Here is a 22,055-nt window from a genome sequence, read left to right on the forward strand (position 1 = left end):
TCATTACAAAGTTAAATTGAGCCGAAAGTAAGCTTGAAAAAACGCCTAAGCAGGTGAACGTAATGTCTGTGTGGTTACCAGTGGGTGTGGACTGGATTTCCAACAAAAAACAAATGTGCTTATGCAATGTAAGGAGATCTTGGGTTGTTTGCAATAAAAGAGAAGACTATTTCTTGGCTCTCTATAAAACATTTTTTAGTGGTCCCTACCTCGAACATTAAACATGGTGGACTATCTTTAAGACAGATACTTGCCGGTCTCATTTTTATAGCAAAATGCAGTTTTCAAGGACTGTTAGGCTGGATTCACACGAGCATGTTCGGTCCGTATAGGACGGAACGTATTTTGGCCGCAAGTCCCGGACCGTACACACTGCAGGGAGCCGGGCTCCTAGCATCATAGTTATGTACGATGCTAGGAGTCCCTGCCTCTACGTGGAACTACTGTCCTGTACTGAAAACATGATTGTACTCTCCCCCCCCCCCCCACCAACCCAGTATGTAGATATTTTTATGGGTGGGTAGTTTTTCAACTTCCAAAAAGGTTTTGGACTGTAAATTTGATCATTGTACTCAGTGTGATGTGGATTTGTATCCTCCATTGTAGGTTGTTTGTTTGTAATATAAGCTATAGTCTCATCTAAATATGGAACTGTCAAATGACGACGACAATCATAATCCCTATTGGGAAATTACCACTGAATATGCGTCTTCCGATACATACAAAGGTATGACGAAGTCTGTAATAAGATCTGACAGAGGTGACAAATCCCACATAGCCAAGGATGGACTAGACCTTCTTCTGCAATAAGTGAATATTGATATTAATCGCAAAACCCGTTAAAAGATTATGGATTGTACCTTGTAAGGCTTTCTAATCTCATCTGAATGTTCAAAATGGCTCCTTGAAGAGAAGAATTGATTAGATTCTCTGTAGCTTGAACCCTGCAATATTCCAAAGACAAGAGAATAAGACCAACCTTTATCACTACCACATTGATGAATGTGTACAGGTTACCTGACACTTCTTACTTATTACTATGTGACAGGACCTCAACAGCTGTACCTTCTATAAAATCGAAACAACATAATTTCCACATCGTACAGTCTTTGTGGGCAATGTCAAAGACTACCTGGCTACCATGACGAGCAGAATAAGCTGAACCGAGGACAGATTTCCTTTTTATTACACAGATTATATACAGACCGATAAAATATCTTCAAAATAGATGTGAGGAGTAGTGATGACGCTTCTGGAAATAGCTTTTTTCCTCATATTTCACAATGGCATAAACTGCAGATTTAATGGCCTTGATAGGACCATAACATCATACAGGCTATTTACATTAACCCCTAATTTATGTACAATTAACCCCTTAAGGACACAGTTTGGGCCTTAACCCCTTCGGGACAAAGCCATTTTATGATTTTTCGTTTTTCACTCCACTTCCACTCTTTACTTCTAAGAGCCATAACTTTTTTGTTTTTCCGTCAATAGAGTGGTGTGAGTGCCTATTTTTTGCGGGAGGAGTTGTAGTTTCTTTTGGTATCACTTATAGTTTTATATAATGTACTGGGAAACTGAAAAAAAATTCTTTGCGGGCTGAAGTTGGAAATAACTGTGATTCCTCAATTGTTTTTGGTTTAGTTTTTATGGCTTTCACGTGCGGTAAAAACGACAACTTATCTTTATTAATGTGGCTCAATATAATTATGGTGACACCAAATTTATATTGTTTTTTTTATATTTTACTACTTTTATTGATAATAAACTATTTGTTAAAATTATTTTTTTTTCCGTCACATTCTGAGAGCCATAACTTTATTTTTTCACCGATTGAGTGGTGTGAGGGCTTATTTTTTGTGGGACAAGCTGTCGTTTTTAATCGGTATAATTTTTTGGTACGTAGGACTTTTTGATCACTTTTTTTTTTTTTATAGCCAAGTTGACCAGAAAAACGCGATTTTGGCGTTTTACCTTTTTATTTTTTACGGCATTCACTGTGCGCATTAAATAACGCTATATTGTAATAGTTCAGACTTTTACAAATGGGCTTAACAGAGGCAGAGTGAAGGCAGCCCTGGGGGCCTTCATTAGGCCCCTGGGCTGCCATAACAGTCGTCAACCCCCGATCACACTGCGGTTGGGGGGGCGATGAGCTGTCTGAGGGGGCCGCCCCCTCGTTTTCAACGCCTCAGATGCTGGGGGTCGCGATTGACCACAGCATTTGAGGGGTTAAAACAGCCAGGAACATCGCGATCGCTGCTCCCGGCTGTTAGTCTCGGGTGTCCGCTGTAAAATACAGCCGACACCCGCAGCATATGGAACGCACTCAAACATCACCCCCCGCACCCGGACATAATGGCATGTCCGGGTGCGCGAAGGGGTTTAGAACGCATTTTTTTTTTCAGTTTTTTCAGCTCCACGTTAAGAAAGCCATAACTTTTTCTATTTGAACTTCAATGTGTAAGTATGAGGGATTGTTTTTGTGAAACTAGTAGTATTTTTTAATGGCACCATTTTGGGCTACATACAAAGTATTGAATAATTTTTGTTTGTTTTCTTTTGGGGGGTGAGGAAAAAAATCTGTTATTCCGCCAATGTTTTTTAAATTTGCTTTTATGGCACTTACTGTGCGGTATAAATAACATAGTATTCTGTGGATTGATGGTGATAGCAAATTTATAGTTTTGTATGTTTTGTTTTTTTTACTACTTTTGCACAATACAAATATTTTTCTTTTAGAAAATCAATTGACGCTGCATTTTAAGAGCCATGATATTTTTATTTTAGAACCGATATAGCTTTACAGGGGCTGAACGAGTTTAAGTTTTCAGTGGTACCATTTTGAAGATGCATATGACTTTTTATAATACTTTATTTTACAATATTTTAGTCGCATTAAGTGACTTGAACATGCAATATTTTGTAAATGATAGCAATATTCCTGTATTGTAGTTAGAATGACAGGTAGCCTATTAACCCCTTAAGGACGCAGCCTTGTTTTGGCCTTAAGGCTCAGAGCCCATTTTTCAAATCTGACATATTTCACTTTATGTGGTAATAACGTCGGAATGCTTAAACGTACCCAAGCGATTCTGAGATTGTTTTCTCGTGACACATTGGGCTTCATGTTCGTGGTAAAATTTGGTCGATATATTCAGTGTTTATTGGTGAAAAATTGCAAAATTTAGAGAAAATTTTGAAAAATAGCATTTTTCAGAATTGAAATGCATCTGCTTGTAAAACAGACGTTTATACCACCCAAAATAGTTACTAGTTCACATTTCCCATATGTCTACTTTAGATTGGCATCTTTTTTGAACATTCTTTTATTTTTCTTGGACGTTACAAGGCTTAGAAAATTAACAGCAATTTCTCATATTTTTAAGAACATTTCAAAAGCCTTTTTTTTAAGGTACCTGTTCAGTTCTGAAGTGGCTTTGAGGGGCCTTATGTATTAGAAACCCTGATAAAACACCCCATTTTAAAAACTAGACCCCTCAAAGTATTCAAAACAGCATTTAGAAAGTTTTTTAACCCTTCAGGCATTTCACAGGAATTAAAGCAAAGTGGAGGTGAAATTTGCAAATTAAATTTTTCTTGCTGAATTTCCATTTTATTCAATTTTTTTTCTGTAACACAGAAGGTTTTACCAGAGAAATACTACTAAATATGTATTGTCCAGATTCTGCAGTTTTTAGAAATGTCCCACATGTGGCTCTACTGCGCTCGTGGAATAAAACACAAGCCCCAGAAGCAAAGAAGCACCTAGTGCATTTTGAGTCCTCTTTTTTTATTAGAATATATTTTAGGCAGCATGCCAGGTTTGAAACGGTGTTGAGGTGCCAAAACAGTAGGAATCCCCCAATAGTGATCCCATTTTGGAAACTACACCCCTCATGGAATTCATTTATGGTTGTTGTTACCATTTTGACCGCACAGTTTTTTCACAGCACGTATTTGAATTGGGATGTGAAATGAAAAAAAATTCATTTTTTCCAATGAAATGTCATTTGTGATCAAAATTTCGTATTTTCACAGGGAACAAAATACCCCATTTTGTTGCCCAATTTCTCCTGAGTGGCGATAAATTGCCGTTTGGGCCCATGGGAGGCCTCAGAAGGGAAGGAGCGCTGTGTGTTCTTTGGAGTGCAGATTTTGCTGGATTGGTTTTCGGGTGCCATGTCGCATTTGCAGAGCCCCAGAGGTATGAAAGCAATAGAAACCAACCACAAATGACCCCATTTTGGAAACTACACCCCTCAAGGAATTCATTTATGGGTGTTGTGACCATTTTGACCCCATAGTTTTTTCACAGAACTTATTTGAATTGGGCTGGGAATTAAAACAAAATTATTTTTTTCAAATAATATGTAGTTTTGGCTGAAAATTTCTTATTTCCACAAGAAACAAAATACCCCATTCTGTTGCGCAATTTGTTCTGAGTGCCGAATACCCCATTTGTGGTGAAAAACTGCGTTTTGGGCCCATGGGAGGGCTCAGAAGGAAAGGACCACCATTTGGCCTACTGGGGATTTTCTAGTGCGAAGTCATGTATGCAGAAGCCCCTGAGGTACCAGTACTGTTGAAACCCGCAAGAAGTGACCCCGTTTTAAAAACTACACCCTTAAGGCATTTATCTAGAGGTGTAGTGAGCATTTTGACCGGAGACCTAAACCCCATAAACTGTAATGTGGGTTCTCCCGGGTATGGCAATACCCTACATGTGGCTGTTATCAGCTGCCTGGGCACACAGCAGGGCTCAGAGGGGAAAGACGAGGGGGGATAAGCTGTGCGGAGTGCATCAGGGTAAGTAAAATTGGGGTAAATTATAAACCAACGGATGTATGATAAATTTTAAAACACTCTTTCATACAGAGCTCTGGTTATTCGGGACACGTGTCACATTGATATATTGTGTCATCCCTTATCGCCCTCTTATAGCAGACTTTGCACCTCTTTTGACTTTTTCCCTTCTTGCAAGTTTGGGGAACTTCTCCTGGAAAGTGTTGCCCTGGTACGATGCGTGTGGCCCCGCTTCCAGAAGTACTGGGTGCCCCCCCTTCTTGGTCCCTAAAGATTAGGTTCTTGATAATCACCTCTTGAAATTCCAGGAAAGTTCCCGTCTGGCCTGCACATCGACGTAGCACGGACGCATTGTACAATGCCATCTGTATGATGTGCCCGGCCAGCTTCTTATACCTCACAGCATGGCGCTGTAGGGCTTCAGGATTTGATCTGACAAGTCCATCCCTACCATGTACCTATTGTAGTCAAGGATGCAGTCTGATTTGGGGGTGGCCTTTCCTTCATATATCCTAAACCTGTAGGTATACCCTGATGCACTCTCACATAGCTTATACATCTTCACGCCATACCTTGCCCTCTTACCCGGCAGGTACTCGCGGAATTGAACCCTCCCTTTAAAATGTACCAGGGACTCATCAATAGAAAAACACTTCTCGGGGGTGTATGCTTGGGAAAACCGGGCACTGAAACGGTCTAATAGGGGTCTCCGTTTATACAAACGGTCAAAACTGGGGTCATCTCGGGGTGGGCACGGCTCATTATCAGTATAATGTAAGAAGCGAAGTATTACTTCATTTATTTATTTATTTTAGGTTCCAGTTCAGTTCTGAAGTTGCTTTGAGGGACCCATATATTAGAAACCCCTATCAAACACCCTATTTTAGAAACTAGACCCCTCAAAGTATTCACAACAGCATTTAGAAAAAGTTTATGAACCCTTTAGGTGTTTCACAGAAATTTAGAGCAAAGTAGAGGTGAAATTTACATTTATTTTTTTGTCAGAAAATCCTCTTTATACCATTTTTTTTATAACACAAAAGGATTTATCAGAGAAACGCAACTTAATACTTATTGCCCAAATTCTGCAGTTTTGTGAAATATCCCACATGTGGCCCTAGTGCGGTAATGGACTGAAGCACCGGCCTCAGAAGCAAAGGAGCACCTAGTGGATTTTGAGGCCTCTTTTTTATTAGGCACCATGTCCGGTTTGAAGAGGTCTTGTGGTGCCAAAACATTGGAAACCCCCCAAAAGTGACCCCAATTTGGGAACTAGACCCCTTGAGGAATCCATTGTAGTTTTCTTGGGGTGCATGTGGCTTTTTGATCAGTTTTTATTCTATTTTAAGGTGGCGTGGTGACTAAAAAACAGCAATTCTACTATTGTTTTTTTATTCTATTTTTTTTACAGCGTTCACCGTGCGCTATAAATGACATATTCACTTTATTCTGCGGGGCGATACGATTACGGCGATACCCTATGCTTATAGTTTTTTTTTATGTCTTATTTTCACAATAAAATACGTTTTGTAAAAAATCATTCACTTTTTGTGTTACCTTATTCTAAGCGCCAGAACTTTTTTATTTTTCCATCAATAAAGCCGTGCGAGAACTTATTTTTTGCGTAACGAACTGTAGTTTCGATCAGTACCATTTTTCGGTACATGCGACTTTTTGATCTCTTTTTATTCCATTTTTTGCGAGGTGAAGTGACCAAACAATTGTGATTGTGGTACGGTTTATTATTATATTCTTTTACGGCATTCACCGTGCGGGATAAATAACGAAATAATTTTGTAGTTCAGGCCGTTACGGACGCGGCGATACCAATTATGTATAGTTTATTTGTTTGTTTATATATTTTTATTAATAATAAATGACTGATAAGGTAAAAAGGGGGATTTTTACTTTTAATACTTTTATTTTCTTACTTTTACACATCTTTTTTTTTACTTTTTTTTTAACTTTATTACTTTGTCCCACTAGGGGACTTGAGGGCAGGAGGCCCTGATCGCTATTCTAATACACTGCACTACATGCGTAGTGCAGTGTATTAGAACTGTCAGCTACTCACTGACAGCAAGCATAGTGGGTCCTGACGTTGTCAGGACCCACTAGGCTTCCGTCTATGGCATAGCCGGACGCCATTGTATGGTGTCCGGTTACCATAGTCACCATCGCCGGCCGCTATCGTGTAGCAGGCCGGCGATGGCAGCTTAACCCCTAAATAGCTGCGATCTCTATTGAACGCGGCTTTTAAAGGAACAGTCACCACATTTTTTTTTTTAATATCAGTTTGATGTTAGTGTTTTATTAAAGACGTTTGTATTAATTTGTGTGTTTGTGTGTTACTTTTTTTTATTTTTACACTTTTTCTTCCCTATGGGGGCTGCCATTTTTTTTTCCATTTCTGTATGTGTCGATTAACGACACATACAGACATGGAATACGGCAGCTCCAGTCCATAGGAGTCAATGAACGGGACCCGTCCCATTGACTTTGCACTATGGCTCTGTCCTGCGCAGACGCAGGTCAGAGTCAGACAGAGCAGAGCAGCTGTTTGCAGGGAGAGAGCAGGCGCCATCTTGAAGACCAGCTGCACTGCAGGTAAGATGTGTGTCTCTGCATGTCCCACTCTGTACCTCACAGACCCCCGCTCTCGTGACCCCCGACGGCCCCCCCCCCCCGAAACTGCCCAACCCCACGGCCCCCCCTCCCTCCCTTGTGTGAAGGACACACGATGAAACTGTACTGGGAAAGCCCTGAACGGTAAATCTCTCTAGTTGTGCTGAGACTGTTTGGGGATGTGACTAATGAACCTCTCAGTCTCAGCACAATTAGAGAGATTTACCGTTCAGGGGTCTGGGAAAGCTGGGTGACCACCATTACCCCTCCTACTGGAGTGTGATATTCATTAGTCACATCCCCAAACACATTCCACTAGGAGGGGTAATGGTGGTCACCCAGCTTTCCCAGACCCCTGAATGATAAATCTCTCTAGTTGTGCTGAGACTGAGAGGTTCATTAGTCACATCCCCAAACAGTCTCAGGACAACTAGAGAAATTTACCGTTCAGGGGTCTGGGAAAGCTGGGTGACCACCATTACCCCTCCTACTGGAGTGTGAGAGGTTCATTAGTCACATCCCTAAACACTCCAGTATGAGGGGTAATGGTGGTCACCCAGCTTTCCCAGACGCAGATATAACCAGGAAAGGGCTGGATGGACGGGCTGAGGGTGCACAGGGTTTTTGGTGACCCCCTCTGTCATGTGATCGGACCTAGGTTACCGGTTCATCAGACGGGGTTCATGTGACTATAACTCTGTCCATAACAAGAGACAGTGCACTCAGGACAAGCCCTGCCCTCATGCCATAGTTGTGTGGTTCTGTCTGCGGTGATGGCGGTGGGTGGCTCTGACACCCGCCTCCCACGTCAGGTCATCTCAAGACAGAAGGGGTGTCCGGATTGGAGACACTGCGCCGCACCTGTCCTCAGGTTGTGTCTGGTATTGCAGTTCACCTCCATTGAAGTGAATAGGACAGAGCTGTAATACCACACACGACCTGAGGACAGGTGCGGCGCCATGTTTTCCTGGACGACCCCTTTAAGACTTTTCCCGTGTGTGTGTGGCAGAGTGGAGTGTGAACGGGCGCCGCTGATACTTCATAGCCGCTTATCAGCTGTTTTGAAGAATCAGCGGAGAGAACACACACACACACACACACACACATCCCCCAAACACACAAAATCAAGTGTAATCAAGCGTTTTTTATGTGTTTTTTTTGCACGTAAAATGTGCAAAAAAAAAAACATGTCAAATACACGGCGTGTGAACCGGTCAACTGAAAAGTCATTCACTTCACTTTCATCATTCTAAGGCTGGGTTCACATGACCTATTTTCAGGCGTAAACGAGGCGTTTTACGCCTCGATTTACGCCTGAAAAGACGGCTCCAATACGTCGGCAAACATCTGCCCATTCATTTGAATGGGTTTGCCGACGTACTGTGCCGACGACCTGTAATTTTACGCGTCGCTGTCAAAAGACGGCACGTAAAATAACAGCCTCGGCAAAGAAGTGCAGGACACTTATATACATTATATGCAGGACACTTCTTGGGACGTAATTTGAGCCGTTTTTCATTGAATTCAATGAAGAACAGCTCCAAATTACGGCCGTCGCAAAACGCGAGTACGAGCAATTACGTCTGAAATGACGGAGCTGTTTTCTCCTGAAAACAGCTCTGTCATTTCAGACGTAAATGCAGTTAGCGTGTGCACATACCCTAGGTATGTTCACACACAATGTTTTCAGCTGAAAAATCGGAAGCAGAACGCCTACAAGCATCTGCCCATTGGTTTCAATGGGAAATACGGCGTTCTGTTCCGGCAGGGCGTTTTTTACGTGGTAGTTTTCCAAAAACGGCACGTAAAAAGACGCCCGACCAAAATGAAGTGCACATCACTTCTTGGGACGTTTTTCATTGACTTTATAGAAAAACAGCTCCAAAAACGGCCGTTAAAAAACGCGAGTTTGATTAAAAAATGGCTGAAAATCAGGATCGGTTTTCCCTTTGTTTAGTAAGCGTGTGAACATACACTTAGCCTTTTGGTGTGTCCTATAACTTCTTCCAGCTGCAGAATCACACCCAATATGGCTGCCAGACACTGCTTAGCAATTTGAAGACACCTTTACCTGGCTTGTGAGAGGGGGGGGTGAGGTTCCCTCCCACATTTACAGCAGCTGTGAGTCAGGTTGCTTTGCCTTATTCACCTTGCTGTAATTCTGGGAAGTGCTCCCCCTGGTGGCCAACATTGGAAAACATGTCAAATTATTATTTAATTTTTAATACTTTCCACCATACGGAAAAAAAAAAAAAATACAGCAAAAAACTTTAAAAATATAATAGAAATAAGTAACGACACTTAAAAAAAAAAGGTTTAATTTACGACACATTCCCTTTAAGGGGTTAATCAGCGGGGACACAGCGATCGGTTCCCGCTGTAGGAGCTGTGACAGCTGCTGTACGAGACAGCAGCTGTCACAGCTCCTGTATGTGTCGGGAGGACGGCCGAAACGGCCGTTACTCCCGAGACGTACTATTAGGTCATGGAGCGCGAACGATACAGCTGCCATGATCGAATAGTACGTCCAGGAGCGGGAAGGGGTTAAGCCCTGCCCTAGGCAATGACCAATAGGCTCACGTCCACGGCAGACATTTGTAAGGCCCCTGGCTGCCATGGCAATTCATCGGTACCTCATGCCACAAGCACCATTTTGATAAATTTGGTGCAATTTAAGCCATTTTTTGGCATCACGTAAAATGAACCATTTTAAGACATTATTGATATATCTCCCCCCATTTTTTGGGAGATATAATATGCTGTAAAACTGTGTTAATGGTGTCTCATCTGAGAAATGTAGCACCACATTGCTCTGCCAACAGATTCACTTTAAACGGTCATTATAATTCTGTTCTCCCGACCAATCCGTCATCGTGCGTAGAGAGACGTAGGGAGCATATGCTGGGTTGTACAATTGCTCTCGTGCACGGCTCATATTAATTAGAATAGGACAAGACCTCAAAAGTAACCCTTCACGTCCAGTCAACACACAAATTTTGTTTCTCTTAAAATCTGATTTTCAAGGAAAGGCATCGGCTGGGTATTCCGAATTCACTTCCATTTCTCAGTTCACAGCTGATCAGATCTTCGGGTTGTTAAGCAACATGGTACATTGTATTAAAGGGAACCTGTCACATAAATTTTCGCACCAAAACTGTGCTATAGGTCATGTAAATGAAATAAAACATATTCATGAGTTTGGCCGGCAACTCCTCCTCTTACATCTAGATAAATGACATACTCCCCTCCTAGCTTCGCTGAGCAAAATCTGGCGCATGCACCAACTGCAAACCGACTTAGCTGCACAGTGCCGCCATCTGCGGACGTTCTGTACTAGCAACGTCAGGCTAGTCGCATGCCCAGTAGTATTTTGAAGCCCAGCTCCTAGCTGCTCAGAATCGTTTACTGAGCAGGTCTTGGACTTGAGATAGGAAGGAGGAAGAAACCTTCATTGTTTACACCTAGGGAATAAAAATCTGTCCTGGTCATGACCTCCAGATAGGTCATCAGTACATGATCTGTGGATGTCCAACACCCGGACCCCGCACCGTTAAGATGCTACGGCTGCCTCCGAGCACCGGACGTACATGCCGGAAGCAGATGGCTCTGGCCACTCAAGTGAATAGGAGCAGAGCTGCAGTTCGGCAGCACGGCCGCTATGCATTGTACGGAGCCAACTGCTTCCAGCTCCTACATCGCATAATGGGCAATAACATTCAGGGCTCAGAGGCAGCCAGAGCGGCTTAACAGTGTTAATGGACTTAACGGACCCGCACCGATGTTATACTGATAACCTATCCGGTGGATCGGTCATCAGTTGTTTAGTAGTGGACAAACCCTTTAAAGTTATGGTACAATGATCAGAGCTGTGTCCCATGATGTTCACACAGTTGCATGGCTATTTACATGACCAGTACAGATTTGTATCGCCTGGAAATAAACAATAAAATTTCCTATTGAATTAATGCAAGCAGAGATTTTGAAAACCATGAGGAATTCATGCAGAAAGTATATTAAAAGTCATCCCCTTCTCCATCTTAGCTGCTCACTAAAATTTAGGGGTTTATAAAATAAAACACCATATATAATGTATGATTGCCTTATTTTGGAGCCTATTGACAATCTGTAAACTTACAACAGCACCAAATTCACACAATTTCCCAGGTCAAGTGTGTGTCCAAATTGAGGACCCATATTCTTGTTTATGGGTTACGCCTGTCTTTAAGTGTTAAAAATGAAGACAAAAACCTGCCGTGACTCATAAAGGCGGGAGACAGTTTGATTTAACTTCTATTACAGACTTATACCAGTAATGAATTTCTCCATCATAAAAACATACAAAAAAATAAGCACAGCATAGGAAAGTGTGAGTCGGTCCGGTGTCAGAGTGAGGGCTTCTCTAGTCATTTACACTGAATGAAGTGCAAGTTATTAAACAATCAGATCTAGCTCAGATGACAGATTCAAAGTCAACGTGCTCAGACTTGAGAAATGAAATGAAAATTTCCGGCATTAATTAACAATCCTTCATTAACCCGATTTATAAACATTGAACTCCCTTGTTTTAGGCTATAAGAAGCATTACAACATAAATTGCACAAAAATACAGGTGATCTAATGCAATATTCCACAGGCAGACAAAGATGACATAACAAACTCAGAGGAAAACAACATTTACTTGTGAATAAACTGGCTAAAATTATTTAAGGAACAGAGCTTCACTTCTGTGCCATGTCTCATGGGTCGGTTATATGCCTGGCATACTTTCTGTGCAGTAGAGCCCAGAGACCAAACATTAGGTGGTACCCCATGTTGTAGTTAGGGTAAATAGTGGACCCTGTCCTATTAGAGTGGATACTCCCAGAGCATACATAGTATAGTATGAAGAGGACCTCCTTGTATATTGCTTGCCACAGATAAAATTATAAGCAGTTGCCCCAAATGACCAACCACTATTGTAAATAAGGGCCCTCTGGCGATCACCTGATCGCGGTGCATCCAACACTTGAAGCCCCTAGTGATCAGCTATTATCAACAGGGGAAACTGCAAGCAGCCGCACAACTTGCCTGTAGTGGCTGAGGCAGGGAAATGTGGTATTACATAAAGCCCATTCAAATAAATGGGCGACCGTGTAAAAATGACCCCCAGAGCGGGAAAAGCTCTTTGCAGCAGCAATACCCTATGGCTAATAGAGGGTGTCCTGAACGGTTGATCCCATCTATGATGTCTATATGCCCTAATACTGCAGATGTAGAGGGGCTCAGGGGCGTAACTAGGAAAGACTGGGCCCCATAGCAAACTTTTTACTGGGGCCCCCCCTCCCCTGGGTGTCACACAACCCCCCCCTTGTAGATAGTGCCTTTTTTACAGCCCCCCCTGTAGAGAACGCCATACAGCCCCCTTTGTAGAGAACGCCATACAGTCCCCACTGTAGAGAACGCCATACAACCCCCCCCACCCCGTAGAGAACGCCATACAGCCCCCCCCTGTAGAGAAAGCCATACAGCCCCCCCCCCCTGTAGGGAACGCCATACAACCCCCCCCCCCCTGTAGGGAACGCCATACAGCCCCCCCCCTCCCAAAAAAATCCGACCTACAGTGTGTCCTACAAAAGACATGTATTCCCTCTCCACAGGATAGTGGATACATGTGCTGGCAGCGATAGGGAGAACGGGGGACCGAATGTCCCCTGAAGTTCTCCATGACTAACCTCTGACTTCCGGCATCTGCGCAGCTCATTAAAAATGAAAGGAGCACTGGTCACGCATGCGCACAATCACGACCGGCGCTCCATTCATTTCTACGGAGCTGCCGACACAGACCCCGGAAGTCCGAGGTTTGTGATGGAGAACTTCAGGGGACTTTCAGTCCCCTGTTCTCCCTATCAATGCCAGCGATCACACATGTATCCCCTATCCTGTGGATAGGGGATACATGTCTTTTGTTTAATGGCATAGCGGGGAGATACCTCCCTGCTCTGCCGTAGTGTTCAGTGGGGTCGCGCTGTAGCAGCCATAGCGGGCCCCGTAGCAGCCGCTACGGCGGTAGTTACGCCACTGGAGGGGCTGCTGGTCCTTGTACAACAAACCTAACCAGGGAACACGCCACCCACGTAACATAGCACTCCCACATATTAAGAACTGGATATATTGGTCTATTTGTTATCACACTCCTTCCATATGAATATACCAGAATCCTTCAATTGCTAATCATGCGGCTCTTTATGTATTTAACCATTTTAGGACCAAGACCTTCAGATGCCTGAATGTCCATAGCAAAATTGCACCTTTTGGAATGACACATTGCAAAGGTGAATATTTTTATTTTTTTTAACACTCTTTTTAATGAGTTTACATTTTCATACAAACAATTACAATACACGACATAAAAATGTCCTTTACCCTTATTTAAATCACTTAGTGTAACATACAAATATTCCAAAGAATCTAAAACAACCTTAGTTAAATATTTCTTTATCCTTCTTTGAGGCACAGGTAAAGCTTTAATGTGGTACCAATACAAAATAAGTATGTTTTTAATTTTTTTTCGTTTTATATAGTAAAAGTAGCAAAACTGGGGAAAAAATGTAAATGTCCTTTTTTTTTCTCTTTACAATTTGATATAATTACTTTCATCATAAAACTTTATCATTTTCTAACGCTGATGTGTATAGGGATACCAAATATGTGTGCTTTGCCCAACATAATGCCTTAGAGCAAAGGTCCCCATATTTATTCTAGCTTGACCCCCACCGTTAGCTGGTGTTTGGGATCTGTAAATTGTCGCAAAATGCCCGTGTACCAAAAAAATAATTTTAGGTGTTAAGAGCAGATACAGCTGGGTCGGGGAGACATAAGATAGTGGCTGTCAATTATTTGTGTGGATTTCGCGAAACATTTTGTCTGATATGGATGCAATATTAAAAGAGTGCACAACACCCATGTAACGCAAGTCCATGTCACATGGAGGATGCTAAAGGCGGGTTAGGAGAATGGATTTTCATTTTTTAGGGGGTGTTTTCATTATTTGCATATTTTTTATTTACTTATTTTTTTTATACTTATTTTTTTATTTCACACTTGTTCTGGTGCTGGAGAAATCTGGGATGGCATGATTGGTTTCCTCACAGTATTCCTCTGTAAGTAAATCACAGATAACAGTGATCTAATGCCTGCTGGTGATCTGTATACAGAGGAATGCTGGGAGCACACAGATAATGTCCTCCCAGAAAGCTTCTCTCTTCCATTTCACGGTTGGAAGCCTGTGATATCATGGGTCTCCATGACAATGGCCCAATAGCCGGAAGAAAGTTTTCTGCATTCGGGTCACAGTGCTAAACATTGCGCACACTTTGAGCGCTGTGTTTAGATTTTTTTGTGAGGGAGCTGATCATTTTAGCTCCTCGCACCTCAGAAGAGTTGGGGTGACACAATCTGCCATTAAAGTTAGGACTGTAGAGATACGCCCAGGCTGCACAAAGCATCGGTGACTAGGACGTATATCTAAAAATGGCCGGCGGGAAGGGTTTTATACTTGCTTTGTCTCACTGTTAAATTTGTATGACTTTGTGGAGAAGTACAGACTACTTAAGATGGCAAAGCTGGATTTCAACAGTAGATTCAACTTTGAACGCCATTTGGTGTCCAGAAGTCGTGTACAAATAACGCTGCATAGTTTTGAAAATAATTTGCAATATTTACTTTTACTTATCTTGTGCTGATCTTAATTTACAACGTGCTTTAAAGCCCATTTTTATCCAAAGCAGTATTTGCAACTCTTCTAGTTTCCTTACAGCTCCGACCTTCAGCAACCCCTGGGTGATTCAGTGTCTGTATAAAGCAAGCTCTGCTAATATGCAATCTGGGAAATGCGGTCTTTACATCTGCCACTAGTAAACTGATAGTAGTTTGATATAGGAAAACAATGCTCTGCATTACTGGATTTAGGGTACATTCACAGATACAAGAAGCATTAAGCAGTACCGGTTTTAATATCGTATATTAGGATACATGCACCATCATGAACCTTTAAAGGAACAGTGTCACCAACATTTTTTTTTTTATATCAGTTTTATGTTAGGGTTTTATTAAAAACGTTTATATTTATTTGTGTGTTTGTGTGTTACTTTTTTCTATTTTTACACTTTTTCTTCCCTATGGGGGCTGCCATTTTTTTTTCCATTTCTGTATGTGTCGATTAACGACACATACAGACATGGAATACGGCAGCTCCAGTCCCATAGGGACTGCGAACAGGGCCCATTCCATCCACTTTGGTGTACGCCGTGTGTGTGGGAACGGCGCATGCGCCGTTCCCACACAGTCCGATTTTAAATGCGCGCCGTCCGGCGCCATTTTCCTGTGGACCGGAAGTCGCGGCCGGGCAGTAAGATTACTACTTCCGGTCGCGGCTTCCGGACTTATGCACATGGAGCAGCGGCAGCAGACGGAGCGGACGGACCGGAGGGAGCGGCGGCGACTGGAGCAGGTAAGTGATTTCTATGTATGATCGTGTTTCAGTGTGTTTTACTAGTGTATGTAAACCTTCTACACTGTGTGTTAGCTCAAAAAATGGCGACACACAGTGTAGGAGGTTAGACCGTTCAAACCCCTCGTTTCTCCCGGCACTAGCCAGGATAAAGGAGGGGGGGATTCTGAGAGCTCACTAGAGCGAGGGATTTTTTCCCAATTTTGCAGCATAAAGCAATGTGGTTGCTTTACCACATGCAATGCTGCAATTTTGGGAAGTGCTCCATCTAGTGACCAGTGCTGGGAAATATTATAAATTGAATCCAATTTATAATATTTCCTGACTCGTGAAAAAAAGAAAAAAAATTAGAACAATGTTTAATCACCTCCACACTAATTGTTTAACTAAAAAAAAAAAACATGTTTTGCTGGCAACACATTCCCTTTAAATACTGCTGGCGGTTATCATTGTGGACCAGACATTCCCCCAAATTGCATAGGTTCTTTTAATTAGTTGCATAGGTTGGAAAAACCACATGTCCATCAAGTTCAACCTCTTTTATATCAAATTACACATCATGCAATGCTAAATTATTTATAACCCTCAATGCCAAACGTCATTCTAGCTGGCGTAGATTACATTTTTTGACGCATGGACGGTTAATGATGCACCTAATTTACTAAGCCAAACAATATTGCCAAAAGGCAAGAAAATACCCTGCTTCCACTCTACTAACGGTAGAGTCTGTAAGAATCTAAAGAGTAATTCTAAAACGTAACTTTTAATTCAAATAAATGTAGTGTCTACAGTTCATCACACAACAGTCTACGAAGGTTGCACAGTAACTAAATCTTAACCATACAGATTGGAAAATGTTTTATCAAAGGGGTGCGTGTGCAGAAAGCAATTCCCTATAGCAGAAAACAGAATCACTTAATAGCGATTAAAAGAAGTCAGTGCCCCCCCCCCCCCCCATATGTTTTACAGTAGACACGGAATCCTCGGGGGTAAACGGGGCAGACTGATTATTATTACATTTGTCTCCATAAGCACCAGGTAAAATAGAGAAGCAAAGGAAATAAAAAGTTAAATTTCAAGCGCATAAAATCACACTTACCGGAGGCCTGCCTGCTGACTTCCGGAAAGGCGCTCTGCCCCCTCTTGACATTTTCTGAAATTCTCCAGTTTCATTATTGTGTGGTTTGTAATAGCTTTCAGGTGCATTACTTAACAATACAAAAAAAGAACAATTATATTGTATTCAATACAACATGTCACTAATGTTATAAAAATAGAAAAAAAAGATAATAACAGAGACGCAGATAAGCAGAGACACAAAGAAACCAATATATAGGGTAAAGGGCTCGTCTTTGAGTGCATAGTGGGTAATGAAGAGAAAGGGTTTCGAAAAAAAAAAACAGACATGAGAAATGAAAAAAATAATGGCACTTTGATGGAGTTCTGGAAAAAGTATTTATGCAGTAAGTCAAGTCAAAATAGTCGCAGTATCTAGTCCCGACATACATTCCTGGCTACCTGTGGTTGTCAACAGGAAATAAATACAGGTTGGAGGAATAGGTGTCGGGACAGATTTTAAATTTTTTTTCCAAAATTTTGAATATGGCCGTAAGAGGCAAAGAAGAATGTCGTTTGGGCACTGCTAATCATCCTTGCCTTGTCTCAGCAAAGCACCATGGCAGAAGATAAACCATATCACCAAACTACACCTATACAGTGGGATACGTTGCAGCCTTCTGTTGGAGGTATAAGACGGGAGTCTTCTCTACGTATACCTCCGATGGAAGGCAATACGGAGATGTGAAGGGGGACTTAGCCTATGTACTTATCTTGTACAGTAAAATAAACAAGATTATATTAAACTATGGAAAGTAATTAACACAAAGGAGGACAGTAGTCTAATACAAATGGTTCTGAATACTTTGGGCAGGGAAGTGGCAAATGAGGTTTAACACTTATAATTGAAGGGAAAATACATATCCCTATTACTTACTAAATAGGAAAACACTGGGTAAAAAAAAACAGACGTGGAAAAGGACTTTTGAATCTTAGTTCATAGTAAATCTAACTATAGCAACCAGTGTCAGACAGCTGCTACCAAGGCTAATAAGATCATGGGTGCATCAAAAGGGGCATAGATACACATGAGGAGACCATAGTTCTACTACTTTATAAATCACTAGTCAGATCACACATGGAATATGGTGTACAGATTTGGGTATCAATGTACAAGGAAGACATATTAGAGCTTGAGCAATTTCAAAGGCGAGTAACTAAAGTAATAAATGCATTTAAATTTAGTTTAGAAATTAGAAGGGCGACCTTATAACTATGTATAAATTATATCAAAGGTCAATACAGGAATATCGCTCATGATCTGTTTATACCCAGGACTGTAAATATAACAAGGGGACATCCTCTACATCAGGGGTCTCAAACTCGGCCGGGTAAGTGGGCCGCATATAGAAAAAATGGGAAGTTGACGGGCCGCATTACTTTCAAATTTGATACAATACAAAATGATTGTTAATCAATTAGTTATTTGAACTACTATAATACTACATTACTATAATAATAGCGCTAGGTTTAAAATTTGATATATTTCTCTACGTGCTTATTTCAACAATCCAGCTTTCCAGTTTAAGTGTCACTAAATGCAGTCCGGAGGCTCATGTCAAGATTGGGCAGCCCCTTTTTAGATAGTGCCGCAGTGCCCTCTGTGGATGCTGCCGCAGTGCCCTCGGTAGATGCTGCCACAGTGCCCTCGGTAGATAAGGCCACAGTGCCCTCGGTAGATAAGGCCACAGTGCCCTCGGTAGATAAGGCCACAGTGCCCTCGGTAGATAAGGCCACAGTGCCCTCTGTAGATAAGGCCACAGTGCCCTCTGTAGATAAGGCCACAGTGCCCTCTGTAGATAAGGCCACAGTGCCCTCTGTAGATAATGCAACACACCCCTAGATAATGCCAGTGTCCTCTTCAGATACTGCCACACACCCACTTGTAGATAACGCCACAGTGCCCTCTGTAGAGGCTGCCACAGTGCCCTCTGTAGAGGCTGCCACAGTGCCCTCTGTAGAGGCTGCCACAGTGCCCTCTGTAGAGGCTGCCACAGTGCCCTCTGTAGAGGCTGCCACAGTGCCCTCTGTAGAGGCTGCCACAGTGCCCTCTGTAGAGGCTGCCACAGTGCCCTCTGTAGAGGCTGCCAGTGCCCTCTGTAGAGGCTGCCACAGTAACCTCTGTAGAGGCTGCCACAGTACCGTCTGTAGAGGCTGCCACAGTACCCTCTGTAGAGGCTGCCACAGTGCCCTCTGTAGAGGCTGCCACAGTGCCCTCTGTAGAAGCTGCCACAGTGCCCTCTGTAGAAGCTGCCACAGTGCCCTCTGTAGAGGCTGCCACAGTGCCCTCTGTAAAGGCTGCCACAGTGCCCTCTGTAAAGGCTGCCCCAGTGCCCTCTGTAGAGGCTGCCCCAGTGCCCTCTGTAGAGGCTGCCCCAGTGCCCTCTGTAGAGGCTGCCCCAGTGCCCTCTGTAGAGGCTGCCCCAGTGATGTCAGGGGCTTGCCCAGAGCTGGAGTCCCAGGCAGAGCGCTAGTAGGCTCTTCCTGGGACTCCAGCTGTGCTCCTGACATCACTGGGACTCCTGCTCTGGGGAAGCCCCTGACATCATTGTCGATGTATGGACAGCGATGTCAGAGGCTTCCCCAGAGTCCCGAAGCAGAGCCTATAATAGCGCTCTGTCCGGGACTCCGCTCTGGGGAAGACCCTGACACACTGTCCATATATGGGCAGCGATGTCAGGGAATTCCACAGAGTCCCGGAGCAGAGCCGATACTAGCGCTCTGCCCGGGACTCCGCTCTGGGGAAGACCCTGACACACTGTCCATATATGGGCAGATATGTCAGGGAATTCCGCAGCGTCCCGGAGCAGAGCCTATACCAGCGCTCTGCCCGGGACTCCGCTTTGGGGAAGACCCTGACACACTGTCCACATATGGGCAGCGATGTCAGGGAATTCCACAGAGTCCCGGAGCAGAGCCTGTACTAGCGCTCTGCCCGGGACTCCGGCTCTAGGGAAGCCCCAGACATCGCTGTTCATATGTGGACAGCGATGTCAGGGAATTCCACAGAGTCCGGGAGCAGAGCCGACACCAGCGCTCTGCTCGGGACTCCGGCTCTGGGGAAGCCCCAGACATCGCTGTTCATATGTGGACAGCGATGTCAGGGAATTCCACAGAGTCCCGGAGCAGAGCCGATACCAGTGCTCTGCTCGGGACTCCGGCTCTGGGGAAGCCCCAGACATCGCTGTTCATATGTGGACAGCGATGTCAGGGAATTCCAGAGTCTCGGAGCAGAGCCGATACTAGCGGCTCTGTGTCCCGCGGGCCGCAAATGACAGCCCCAGGGGCCACATGCGGCCCACGGGCTGCGTGCTTGAGACCCCTGCTCTATATCATAGAAGGGGATTCTTTACTGTAACAGAAGTGAGACTATGGAACTCTCGGACAGAGAAAATGGTCATGTTGAATTCACTGAAAGTGTTTGAAAGAGGCCTGGATGTCTCTTGAGTGTAATAATATTCCAAGTTATGAGCACTAGATTACTGGAGATGTGTGATTGATGCTGGTATTTATTGTGAATGCCATATTAGAGTCAGGAAGGAATTTTTGCCCTAAGATGAGGAAAATGGGCTTTTGCCTCATGGGGGTATTTGCCTTCCTCTGTATCAACATTGCAGAATAATAGAATTAACTGCATGGACTTCTTCAAAACAATGTTTTCAATGGTTTAACAGATATAAGATATAGACAACTCACTCACTCTTACTGATTCGTACAGGTCTACCTAGTAAACCTATGAATGCCAATGCCCCCCATATAAATACGTAACGGTATGTAGAAGTGTGCCATGTATGTTTGATGTGTATAATAAAAAAAAAGGGCAACCTGTCACAAAAGCCAACATTGGCATTGCTGTCCTCTTCACTGTGCAGTCTTTGCTTTCTTCTCCTCTCTATATCATGCCGTAGATCATTAGGATCTTCAATTACTCTCTGGTTAGAAGATAAAAGAAGTTAAAGTCCATAAATTATGTATAACTAAAAATATAAAAAGTATAATTTCTTCTGCATTAGGCTTCGTTCATATCTGCGCTAGGACTCCCTTCCGACTGAGCTTTCCATCGGAATGGAGCCCTGACAGACACAAACGGAAACCATAGTTTTTCGTTTCCATCACCATTTATTTGAATGGTGATGGATCCGGTGCCAATGGTTTCCCTTTGTCTCCGTTGTGCAAGGCTTCCGTAGTATTGACTAAATCAATACCGTAGTCGACTAGTCAAAACGACCCTTGCACAATGGAGACAAACAGAAATCATTGGCATCGGATCCGTCACCATTGATATCAATGGTGATGGAAACAGAAACCTCTGGTTTCCGTTTGTGTATGTCGGGGTTCCGTTCCGACGAAAAGCATGCGCAGTTCAGAGCGACCCAGCATAAAAGTTGGTTGTAGAGGGAAAGCCGGCACCATTTTGAAGGCCGGCCGCACTGCAGGTAAGAGGGGGGGTGTATGTTTGTGTGTCAGTAGCAGACCTATGTGTGTGTGTGTGTGTGTGTGTGTGTGTGTGTGTGTGAAGCAGAGCTTTGTGTGTGTGAAGCAGAGCTTTGTGTGTGTGTGTGTGCAGCAGAGCGGTGTGTGTGTGTGTGTGTGTGTGTGTGTGAAGCAGAGCGGTGTGTGTGTGTGTGTGTGTGCAGCAGAGCGGTGTGTGTGTGTGTGCGCAGCAGAGCGGTGTGTGTGTGTGTGCGCAGCAGAGCAGTGTGTGTGTGTGTGTGTGTGTGTGTAAGCAGCAGAGCGGTGTGTGTGTGTGTGTGTGTGTGTGTGTAAGCAGCAGAGCTGTGTGTGTGTGTGCAGCAGAGCTGTGTGTGTGTGCAGCAGAACTGTGTGTGTATGTGCAGCAGAGCTGTGTGTGCGTGCGCGCAGCTGAGCTGTGTGTGTGCGGGCGTGCTGCAGAGCTGTGTGTGTGTGAGTGTGTGCGGGCGTGCAGCAGAGTGTGTGCGGGCGTGTGTCTTTATTTTTTGGGTTTTGCAGGTTCCGCTGGACCAATTGGACTACATCGTAGATTCGATGGACTACT

At 43.4% G+C, this 22,055-nt stretch overlaps 1 protein-coding gene across 1 annotated transcript in view; it reads right to left on the minus strand.

The window, feature by feature from the left end:
* The window catches only part of BCLAF3 (BCLAF1 and THRAP3 family member 3), a 100,547-nt gene that overhangs the window by 3,153 nt on the left and 75,339 nt on the right, over positions 1–22,055 (minus strand). Inside the window, exons 10-12 of the mRNA XM_075854031.1 lie at positions 20,864–20,970; positions 17,022–17,130; positions 861–944 (exon numbers count right to left, since the gene is read on the minus strand). Coding sequence (XP_075710146.1) covers positions 861–944; positions 17,022–17,130; positions 20,864–20,970 — 300 coding nt within the window. The remainder of the gene's footprint in view (positions 1–860; positions 945–17,021; positions 17,131–20,863; positions 20,971–22,055) is intronic.

This window comes from Rhinoderma darwinii, chromosome 2 (genome assembly GCF_050947455.1).
Source record: "Rhinoderma darwinii isolate aRhiDar2 chromosome 2, aRhiDar2.hap1, whole genome shotgun sequence".
Classification (NCBI taxonomy): Eukaryota; Metazoa; Chordata; class Amphibia; order Anura; family Rhinodermatidae; genus Rhinoderma; species Rhinoderma darwinii.